The following is a 12,310-nucleotide window of genomic DNA, read 5'->3' on the forward strand; positions in this document are numbered from 1 at the left end:
TTCTCCAAAAACTTAAGGTAATGTGCATAATAAATAAGAAAGGTGAAGTCAAAGATTTACGGAGTCACGTGAACTTGGATCATATTTCGTTTGCAGAACCTTGGGGGGGGGGGGGAATCTATGACCGGAGAGGACAAAAGAAATGACAGTTTCAATCTTCTGTTATCTAAATTATAATATAGTATATTTATTTAAATAATTAAATAGTTTATGATAAATATATCTATAAATAAATAAATATATATATATATATATATATAATCAGATCGGATTATTAACGGATCGGGTCGTATTAATATATCCTATACTTATCGGATCGGATTTTTTCCGGATCAAATTATTTTCGAATGAGATTTTATTTTAAGTGATTTATATCTGCACCATTAGGATTCGGATTGGACCGGATATCTAATCCATTGACAACCTTAGTCGAGAGTCTTTTGTGAAAATAGTCTTTTCGTTCTTTTGAATAAGCTTGTATGTTATAATCTCCTTACACACTGTTTTATGCGTTATATACCAGTTGGTTGATTGATTGATTGTAATTTTACGGTGACTCTACTACAAAATCATTTTAAATTATTTCATTAAATTTTAATAATTTTTTAAATAAAAAAATTGTGCAACTTAATTTTTAATTTGATAAGTAAAATTTGTAACTATATATGATAAAAATGAAATAAATTATATATTTTATACTTTAAAATAATGGTATAAGAGAGTCTTTTATGAATTGTCACCTATATATATATATATATTATAAATTCTTATTTGTTATGAAGTCCTGAATTCACTTATATTTTAATTAAAATATTACGTAAAATATTGTAAAATATATTATTTTGTTTGTTAGTCCGTAAAATAATCAAGTTAATCGGAGCTCTTATATTTGGAAAGGTAAAAATACCTCAACGGACCACCAAATTAAATTGACTGGGCAAACTGACCATGACATCACCCAGACACAGACACAAATAAACAAATAATAAAATCCAAAATATAAAAAAAGAAAAAAATAAGAAAAAAAAAGGACGACAAAAATCTATAATCCGAAAGTAATGGAACCAAACGAAAGTGGAGTAGCCTCTTACTACCACCACCACTCTTCTCAACTCCACCAACTCCCTTCTCCGACCACCGCCGTTTCATCTCCGGCCAACAATGGTATTCTACCCAACTCCCCTCGCATGGTCTACCCTCACTCTGTCCCTCCACCTGCTTTGGAAACTGTGAGGAGGAAGCGTGGCAGGCCCAGAAAGTATGGCACGCCGGAGCAAGCTGCTGCTGCTAAACGGATGTCTTCGGCGGCGTCTACTTCCGTTAAGAAGGATGCTGCTGTCGGTGGTGGTGGTGGAGGGTCATCTTCTTCCGGGAAGAAAGCTCAGTTGGGTTCTCTTGGTATGTCTTTTTATGAATCTTTTTGTGCGTGTGTAGTTATTTTTGTTTTTAGTTATATGAATCAGTTGGAATTTGATATGTAAAATTTGGATGTTTTGAAATAAATTAGTGAGTGTTGGAGTATTGATCATGGGAGTTTATTTGTGTGTCAGTGTGTGCATAGGTTATATACAAGGAATTATGTTTTTTCGATTCGAGAAATTTAGGAAATAAATGAAAATAAATTTAGTGTATGTATTGTTCTAGGGCATTTCTCCTTTGGAGTTGTGCAATGTATTATTTAACATTTTGTTTAGTTTTTCGTCCAACTTTACTTAAGCTTGTTCGTGATTCTTTGTTTTCCTTCCACAAGTGGAATAAACAGAATCTTGGACTTTTATTATTCTTCTTGACGGTCAAACATTGTTAGGTTTTCTGCAAAAGAAGAAATATTTGAGGTATTGAGGTTGACTAGTCGGTATGAGTCTTGTGTTATTGGTAGGATCTAGGAAAAAATGTGCCAGTTGATATAGAGAAATTGGCACATGGTAGCTATTAAGAAGTTGGCTTTAAAAGAGGGGGGCAAGATCTATCTATCCGAAGTTTTGTGTTGTGTTAGCAATCTATTTGAAAGTAGTATTAGCATCTGTAAGAGTCCCTTGTAGGTCTACTATCTTTTTCGAAAATTTACCTTGCTCTTGTGGCTTCACAATAATGAGAAAAGACTCCAATCTTGCAAAGTACCACTTACTTTGAGATGTGGTGCAGCATAGTTGTGAAATTGGGAATTGGAACTAATTGGTTCTTCAACCGATCAGATTGGGGATTAATTGGGGCAATAATCGGATATATTTTTAATATTATATTAGCCTTAGTTATAATAAATCATATCATTTAAGAATATTTAGTAACGATTAATCCAATTTTAAAAATCGAATCAGTAGTTTTTTAAGGATTAGTCGGGAATTTTTCAAAAAAACGGGGATATTTAGAACACTGGATGCAAGGATTAAGATACTAGTTTGTTTTACGATTTTTATGTTATTATATTGGAATGACGTTAATCATAATTGATTCATAAAAAAAGATGAAGAGATTACTAATAATATTCTAGTTTATGTAGTAGAATAACAGTATGATTTGTTGTCTCGTACACACATATTTGTAAGTAGCTAGTCTCCATAGAACTTTACTCAGTTTAAATATAATTTATAAAAACTTTTGAGTCCAGCTGTGGTTGCACCGGATCACTGTATCATGTAGAAGTAGAATACAAAGTACGCTTAGTCGCTTACTAACTGTTACTTCTTCTCTACCTGAATAATGCAGGCAGTGCGGGGCAAGGTTTCATACCTCATATCATTACTGTGGCTGCTGGAGAAGTATGTTTGAATATGACCGTTCGAATTTTCATATTGCAATCATATTTCAAATTTCTATTAAAATAAAGCCTCTTTGCCTGACTTGATGAATTAATATTATAATTGATTGTGGCCAAAAGATTGTGTATGTTTGGACTTCCATTCAAGAGCACGTATATGTAGGTATATAATTATTTGGTGCACTGCATGACTGTTTCCATTAAGTTTGTATGAAGATGATATTAGTCTAATTTTTAGCAGTAAGAATAGTTTTCTTTAAGGACTTGTCAATGGCTTGTCTTGTGCATATTCATCAAAAACTCATTGCCTTCTTTTCCAGGAGGTTTATGATGTTCAAATTGAAGATAACATATCGGGATATATTGGCATATACAAAAGTTCGCATAACATGCTTAATAAATTTATTTAATGTACAAGATACAGTCCTGATATTTCTTATAGCCCTGGACCGTATAATTCAGTGCTTGGAGAAATATTATGTTCTGTTTTATGAAATTGATTGGGTGTACTGTATATATATTTTCTTTCTTAGTCCCAAATTTTCTGTCCTTTCCAGAAAGAGAATGACCTTGAAAAATTAAATTTTTTCACTCTGAACTTTGAGGATTGTGCTAGAAGCTATTACAGAATTTGACTGCTAGCAAATTGCAAATATGCGGTAGTATTAAAGGATTAGTTTTGGCAAGAATACTTCTTGTGCTTGAATTTTGTCCTGCGTTGTCTAGTGGTGTTATTGTGGTGAAACTGTTCAGACAGTGCTCTTTAATGTATAGACTCTCATAAAATCCGTGACTTGTTTGTATGCCGTAGGATGTAGGACAAAAGATAATGTTTTTCATGCAGCAAAGCAAGCGTGAACTGTGTGTTCTTTCAGCATCTGGTTCAATCTCTAATGCATCCTTACGCCAGCCAGCCACATTTGGAGGTAGCATTACATATGAGGTAAGTAATGAACGATTGGTAGTGAAATCATATAAATAGAAGCTGTTTTGACATTGAAAGACTTTTATAAATTGGAAATCGAACACATTTTTTTTAAATATAGAGTCCTTTTTTATTTTTTAATAATGTGATATGTTAAAAGCTGAAAATATAAGTGAATCTGTCAAGTTATGCTTGCTTCCACATAGGTAATATTGCAGACAAGCCCAATCAGTATTATTTTCTGTGTTTCTTTTGCCATCACTTTTGGGTTTGTAACGTATTTGGATCTGAAGATCAACTTTATAAATTATGTGTTATATTATGACAACTTTACGACAACCAATTCTTTCTCAATATAAGATTCAGTGTTTTGTTTGTTCTATTCTTGGAGAGTTTAGTGCATATGATATTATTAGGCCTAAAAGTAGTTGTCGTTATTATGTAGTTATAAGAACCTACTTCCAGGCGAGACATATATGTATTTAATACATGTATGTATGTTATCTGATTAGTAACTCATAAACTGAAAATTGAATGCATTTTTAAATTTATAATAGCTTACAGGGAAAACCGTATTTTTTTTCTCACTAAGCTATTGACTCTTTTAGAAACTTGCCACCAAACAATAAGTTAATTAACGTTACACACGTTTGTTATTACAGGCACTCTGTCAAGTTTTATAATTAGCCGTTAAAGAATCACCAGCATAGATTGTTTTGCTGATGTGTACTGATGATATGGTACATATATAATGGGTATACATATATGGATTATTGTGATTTGGGGAAGAAAATAATTAGGGTTTAAAATACCTCTAACATAATTGTTTGCAACGTGTCTTCTTCTTCAATCGTTTCCCGAGCTAAGTATATTGAAGTTATTTTAAAGACAAGGAGAAGTATTGTGGACTTTTGGTGGCGTGGTTCAAGGTGTTCATATATTATGGAAAACAAAAGTTGGAGATTTAGAAGGCTGCATCGGAGGTAGAAGTACAAATATATACGAGGTTACAGACTAGAATGTGTAAGTATTGAAATGGCTTGCTCGAAATCAATATTGAATTACAAGAATGAAGCAATAGTTTGGAACCATAAATTTTAAACCCCTAATTTGAGGTAGACCTGGCAGAAAGTAGTTAAGGACTGGTTTTCGACCTTAAATATGGATTTGGTTTGGACTGTAATCCAAAACCATATTAAATCCATATTTAATAAGATATAGTCTTTGATTTAGATTGGTTTATTGTGGATATGGTTGTAAATATGGATTAAAATTTCTTATTAGAAAACTCCTAGGTGCTCAGTCATATCAACTGTACGTACTATATATGTGTGTCTTACATGCTTGGTTCAACTGCTAGAAAGCAAGGAAGTATAGTAGGGCTAGTATTGTAATTTGCACATTAACTTGAATACATGATAGGATGAAATTGCTGATAGTGTGTAATCCCAATATATACACACCGAGAGTTAAAAGAGAAAGTGACCGAGAGCACCACTACCAAAGTCCAATTGTACGAAATATGGATGCTAATATGGATATCATAGTTCGTATCCATATTTATTAGTAAATATATGCCCATGAACCAATCCAAACCATATTATAATCTGTGATTTTTGGTTGAACCAAATTCCAATATTTGGACCAGTTTGGACTGGTTATCCAGATTAAAACCCAGATTGCCACCTCTAATTTGAGGTATAGTAGATGTCCAGATTGGTGCTTTAACCCCACAAAAGCAGCATATAACTCTATTTTGTTTAGCTTCAAAATCGATTGAAGAGGATGAAAAGCTAGAACCATGGATTTTGAAAAAAATACCCTGAACCCTTGTTTTCATTTGCCTCAATTTAAAAAATAAACCCGTTAATATTATGTAGCAATTGGGTAATATATAGACTTTTTGAAGATACGCCATATCAACAAGACACATCATCAATGTAATCCACGTTGGTGGCTCATCTTAACAGAAATAAGCATAACTTAAATAAAATTTTACGGAATGCTTAAAATCAAATATAAATGTAATGTTAGTGATTTGAAAAAATTAAGTTGTAGATGGGTAGAAGTTGCTAAAAGTATAAATGGTTGAGTGACAAAAAAGTTCATTCCCTAGCTTTTAAGTTGTAAGGTAAGCTAAACGGGGTTATTGTAAGACAATTTTATTATAGAGAAAAGATATTTAACATGCAGAATAGGAAGGAACTAGATTCAAGACATTGTTAATGTGGTATATAATGTCTAGGCTGACAGGCTACCATCTTACTTGGTTCTAATGTTTGATAAAAATTAGTAGTAATCCTGCTGTCCTTGATTCTTATATTTTGCGTACCTGGAATTTGTTCAGTGTTCATATATAGCTTAGAATTTTAAGATAGTAGGGTCGCTTCAAGTGGCGGAGATACTGAGTGCCGAGGGGACCCCAGCAAGTACCCTGACTTGAAAATTGATACAACCTTATTTTTAGAGTACCCTGAAAATTAATGTTTACTCAAAATTCTTAAAACAAAAATAGTTTTTGCAACTTAAAATAAATTGTAAATACAAAGCATAAATTAGAAATTAAAACTCAAATCATTAATTGAATTTACACTTTTAATATAACATAAACTAAATAGAACCAATAAGTAAACTAAGAATAATGCTTAGTTTAATTTAGAGTACCCTGGTTTAAATTCCTGGGTCCACCACTGGTTGTATTTAAGATCTATTCAATGGTTGAAATCTCAAGCCTAGCTGAAATTATATTTTGTGATCGAGATTGCTTGTAATTTTTTTTTTAAAAATTCCTCGTGTTTGCATAGATGTAATACTTTTTGAAAATGTGTTATTAGTGTACGATCTCTGGCCACATATAGTGTTGAATAGTCATAAAACTATAGAATCAGTGAATATCTTATGTAGTACAACAAATCATTCACAATCTGTTTGTTTCTATCTGCCTACAAGACATAAATGTTAGTCCTCTTGCTATAAGTAGAACACTGTACAGCTGAAAGTGGCTAAATGGTTACTCCTTTATCAGGGGCGCTTTGACATAATTTCACTTTCTGGATCTTATATACATACGGAGATGGGAGGAAGAAGCGGTGGGCTCAGTGTATGCTTGTCTAGTACGGATGGCCAAATAATTGGAGGTGGGGTTGCTGGACCCCTGACAGCTGCAGGCCCAATTCAGGTAGCATTCAATTTACACGTGTTTCTGGGATTTTGTGTCGCAGTTATCTAAGATGATTATCTTTGTCTTGCTACTTATCAGAAAAGGCTTATTTAGATGCTCCACATTCAAGAGATTGATAGAAGATGAATGAGCTCTTGTAGTGGTTTAATTAATTCTAGCTATTTAGGATAACAAATAAATTTGCTTAGATTCCATCTCCGTTATTTAATTGATATTGTCTGTCAACAGGTTATTGTTGGCGCATTTCTTATAGATACCAAGAAGGATATAGTAGGTGACGTAAAAACTGACAGTTCTGGGAACAAATCTCCATCACCTATTGGCGGGATATCAGTTTCAAATGCAGCCTTTCCAGCAACAGTTGATTCTTCTGGAAATCAATACATGCTACAACCTAGAAACATGCAGATGACCCCTCCACATACAAATGAGTGGAGTGGCGCTGATGCTAGAAGCAATGCAAGTTATGACTTCTCTGGTATATGCTTTCTCGATATACAAATTACATTTACATGCTTAACATATAAATATATTGCTTTTGTCCGCTAAGTGATAGTGAAAACAGTCATAATGAAACCCTGTGTTATTTCAGGAAGAATGGGACCTGTAGAGACCGAATCTCCGGAAAATGGCGATTACGACCATATACCCAATAGAGATTAGGTCTCCGATACTTGAGATGCTGACTGGGTTAATAAGAGAAAAATATATGTATCGACCCTCTATACAGTGCATTGTACAGTTCATGAACAATCTTCCCCCTTTCTGTAATCAACAAAATACTAATCTCCAATGCTTGTTAAAACAAATGATTTGTACTCTAATATTTCAACTAGCTGTAATTTGTTTCTTACCAGAGTTCTCGACAAATGAACTTCCTGTTGTACTTGCACATTATCATTCGATACAAAATTTGATACCTTTAACATTTTCCAAGTATAATGCCAAGGAATTTCGAATTTAGAATTTAGCTCGGTGTCACATTATTATATAATTTAACTTTACAAGGTTTGTAGGCTTGTTGTCATGTTCAATTTATAGGCACTTTTGACATTAACTTTTCACAGACAAAAATAAGAAAGCTTATTGGACTGGGTTGATGATGCAGGAGTCGTCAGTATCATTTGGATTTTAAAACAATTTCAATGTATCATTTGTACATTACAGGTTCGAAAATTTTAAATAAATATAAAATTTAAGTTAATTAAATTTCTGAATAATATAACAAAGTCGTCAATATTCTTTAATAATACAAATTAGAAATTCCAAACTATAAATTTTAACATAGAAGCTTGGCTCGGCAATTAAATGAGTTCACTATTAAATAAGTTGTTTTGTACCATGTGTCTCATTATTTTTTAAGAAACACAAATAGGATGATCACCATGCAACAATTGATCTTGTAGAAACAAGATGATCACTAAGCAAGCACTCCTAGTATATTAAATGGAATCAAATTTAATAAATGGAATCATGAAATATAACTATTATATATATATATTAAATATTGCGGTGCGGTGCGGTTTGAACCGCATTTCAGAAATTTAAAACCACAACTCGTACCGCACCGCGCGGTTTATTAAAAATTCAAACTGCAACCATACCACGAAAATAGTATCATTTTTTACACGTAGGCATGTGAAATTATGGGAAAGAATGATTAAAATAACATTTTTTTATATAAATGGCTGAAAATACTCATTCGGATTGCTCAAAAATATTGTTTGGGATAAGTATTTGCTATTTGAGTAACCAGTTTTGGTGCTATATACGCATTTATCAAATGGATATTTATTTTTTTTATGATATGTATTTCACAAATGAGTATCTCAATGATAATATCCAAACTAGAAATGCGTAATCAAAACGGTATTTTCAGACATATGTTATTGAAAATAGGTATTTTGAGTAATTTCAACAAAAAATGGGTATTTTGAGCAATTTCACCCAAAAAATAGGTATTTTTTACTATCACCGAAATTAAGTTATACAAAATCTTCCCCGGTCCCGATTTAACATAAAAAAATTAAAATATTACACAAAAATATTAATTACAAGATTTTGTATTTTCTTCGCACAGATCAAGTAGTATATTTTGGAAGGATAAGAATTTTATCTTTGATTTTTTTTGTAGCAACAAATAAATTGCTAAAATCAGCCATTTTCATCAGTCGGAGCCATCTTAACTTTTGAAACTGAAATTTCAAATTTTCTTTAAATATGTGTTTAAATCAGGTTTACCTTCAATTATTTTATTTTATTTTAAATTTTCATGTATATTGAAGTTTTATGTATTTTAAGTTTTTTTTATAATTTATACTTAATTAGCTTACATTTAATAAAATTAACAAAATAAGAATAATTATCAACATTCAATAAATAGTACTCGCTTATTAAATCATTGTTTAGTTAAGGGTTGGAGACTTGGAGTGATTTGGGACGAGACCCCGCCACATTTAGATTTTTGCCCCTCAATTGGAATTGACCAATTTATTAAGTGAGATGCATTTATGCTTGATATTGTGGCAATATCAATATATGTAGATTACAAGTCAAGTTTAGTTTCTTGGTTAATGAATCTGACCAACGAGAATGCCAATTTTAAATTAATAATTATTGGATTATTAATTTAATTAGGTGGAATTTAGATAGCATTTCATATAGATACATAAATCATAAAAGATTTTACCGGTTATATCATTTTTATTAAAATTGTTTATTAAAATTTATTATTCATAAAGATGGTAAGATATATGCCGATGTTACTCGTCATATTCAATCTGGATGGTTTAAGTCGAGTGTAGCTTCAGGAGTACTGTGTGATAAAAAGTTTCCTTTAAAATTAAAAGGAAGATTTTATCGAATGACGATTAGACCAGTCTTGTTGTATGAGGCGGAATGTTGGGCTGTAACGAAGACCCAAGAACAACGATTAAAGATAGCGAAAATAAGGATGTTGCGTTGGATTTGTGGTCGCATCTTGTTAGTATAGGAAATAGCCATATTTGTTCCATAATTAAAGGAACATAATATTTCTTTAGGCTATAATTTAGGCTGTATTTGTGGTAGTTAGTTCCTTATTTCTCTAGATTGTTTGTGTATAAATGGGAGTCAATGAATTAAATAATGAGAAAAGGTATTCAATACCAACAACATGATTCCGAATATTTTCTTCATGGTATCAAAGCCCTAATGTTTGATTTGGGATTCAGGATTTTTTTTTTGGTTCTCATCATCTATTATATTCTTACCCACAATGTCTGACCAATCAGAAACCACAATACAATCAGCCGAAACACAATTAGTCTCTATGGAATAAATGGAACAAATGTTCCAATTATTTCGGAAACTACACAAAAATTCAAACCTCCCAGAAATCGGAATACCACAAACGGTACGTGTTGCCGAGAAACCGAATTTCAGTAATTACACCAAATGGTGCAAATTAATGCATATTGCTATTGGTGGTCGAGGCAGGCTCAACCATATCACGGCCAATCTCGTTCCACCAAATGACCCTGAGTACCAACAGTGAGCTCAAAAGGACTCGACCGTCTTGTCTTGGATCATTGAAAACGTTGATGGAGATCTTGTGAACCAATTTCTGGATTATAAGACTGCCCGGGAACTATGGAAGGGAATTGAAATTCTCCTTAGCAGTGGGAGAGACGAACTCCAGATCTATGATCTAAGCTCAAAGGCAGCAACTATGAGACAAGGGAAGGACACTATAGAAGTTTATTTCAGTAAACTAAACACTCTGTGGAAGGAAATAGACAGGAGAATGCCCAACCCCATGAAGTGTGCATATGACATTACTTCATTTAATTTCTTCATACAAAGATAAAGATTGTTCCAATTTCTGGCCGGAGTAAGTGATATTCTAGACAAAGAGAAGAGGGATATATTGTATCAAGATCCCCTACCCACCCTTGACGCAGCCTACGCGTTTATACGCCGGGAGATTGCATGTCGCGGCATAATGTCCAGCGACTCATCATTGGGATGAGAACCATCAGAGATTGGTAGTGGGCTCCTCGTGAAACGCAGGTCGGAATTCTCGTCATTCCGACGAGAGGATAAAACACAGCTCAAGTGCAGCCATTGTGGTGGGACGAAACACACCAAGACCGACAACAAGGCCAACCTAGCTGTAGGTGGTGCAGATGGTAGCAGCAACATTCTCCTTACAACAGCGCTACATTCAGATCAGGCAGCAGGTACAGTCCGTGAAAGTGAAGTCACTAGAAATCAAAATTCTTTGGGCCTCTTGTGCAACCAAATATCCAATCCATGGATTTTTGATTGTGGGGCCACCGATACATGACCTATGATTCTTCTGATATTGTGTCCTCCAGCAATACTCATCGTACCCAAATCCAAACGGCAAACAGAGAATATATACCCATTACCCAGGTCGGAACTGTGGATGTTACCTCTAATATCCATTTACAAAACTGCCTCTTAATTCCTAATCTTACTCATAAGCTTTTATTTGTTAGCCAGTTAACTAGGGAACTTAACTGTACTATTCTAATGACATAATCTGGTTGTGTTGTGCAGGATGCTTAGACGGGAAGGATCATTGGGCATGGTACTGAACGAGGAGGATTATACTATGTGAATGAAGTGACTCAAAACGGTAACGCTTTGCTTGTTCATGGATCACTAGAACATCAACTCTGGATGTGGCACCGTCGGCTAGGTCACCCCTCCATAGGTTATCTCAAACGATTATTTCCCTCTTTAAAGAATATTGCTGTAAATTTAAACTGTGAAGCATGTGTTTTAGCTAAAAGCCATTAACACTCATATTATCCTAGTGTGACTCATAGTACTCAACCATTTGCCTTGATTCATTCGGATGTATGGGGACCAGCTCCAGATTTTACCTTTCATAATTTTTCATATTTTGCTTTATTTGTGGATGATTGTACTCGTATGAGTTGGGTGTATTTTTTAAAACACAAGTCTGAAATATTTGATGTATTTGTTAAATTCTACCACATGATTTGCACTCAGTTTAGAGCTCAACCAAAAATTCTACGATCTGACAATGGGGGAGAATACGTTACCTTGAACATGAAACAGTTCATTATTGACCATAGCCTCCTCCACCAAACTACTTGCCCTTACACACCTCAACAGAATGGTGTAGTCGATCGGAAAAACAGAACTCTTCTCGAAATCACCCGAGCCCTTCTGATCGAATCTCATGTTCCTGTCCACTTCTGGCCTGAAGCTATTACTATTGCTACCTATCTCACTAACCGTCTTCCCACAAAACCCCTCAATTACGACACACCTCTCGATATTCTTGAGTCACATGTCCCAATTCCATCTTCAAATTCCTTACCTCCTCGAGTCTTTGGATGTATTGTCTATGTTCATCTTCAAAAAAGGGTGTGCACCAAACTAGAACCCAGGGCTGTTAAATGTGTCTTTC

General features: G+C 33.7%; 1 protein-coding gene across 1 annotated transcript; it reads left to right on the plus strand.

Annotated features, from left to right (window-relative positions):
- Positions 1-1,014: 1,014 nt before the first annotated feature.
- On the plus strand, positions 1,015-7,717 carry LOC141684470 (AT-hook motif nuclear-localized protein 14-like). Its single transcript, XM_074489460.1, has 6 exons — positions 1,015-1,398; positions 2,707-2,759; positions 3,570-3,701; positions 6,709-6,861; positions 7,093-7,342; positions 7,457-7,717. Exons 1-6 carry the CDS (start codon positions 1,059-1,061, stop codon positions 7,525-7,527), a joined length of 999 nt encoding a protein of 332 aa, XP_074345561.1. The 5' UTR covers positions 1,015-1,058; the 3' UTR covers positions 7,528-7,717.
- Positions 7,718-12,310: the final 4,593 nt, after the last annotated feature.

This window comes from Apium graveolens, chromosome 9, assembly GCF_009905375.1.
Source record: "Apium graveolens cultivar Ventura chromosome 9, ASM990537v1, whole genome shotgun sequence".
NCBI lineage: Eukaryota > Viridiplantae > Streptophyta > Magnoliopsida > Apiales > Apiaceae > Apium > Apium graveolens.

Bases quoted from the DNA above. Each gene is read 5' to 3' on its own strand.
- LOC141684470 (XM_074489460.1), top strand. From the start codon at position 1,059: ATGGAACCAAACGAAAGTGGAGTAGCCTCTTACTACCACCACCACTCT. The intron at 2,760-3,569 runs GTATGTTTGAAT...TGTATGCCGTAG, and splicing joins TTACTGTGGCTGCTGGAGAA to GATGTAGGACAAAAGATAAT. The intron at 3,702-6,708 runs GTAAGTAATGAA...CTCCTTTATCAG, and splicing joins GAGGTAGCATTACATATGAG to GGGCGCTTTGACATAATTTC.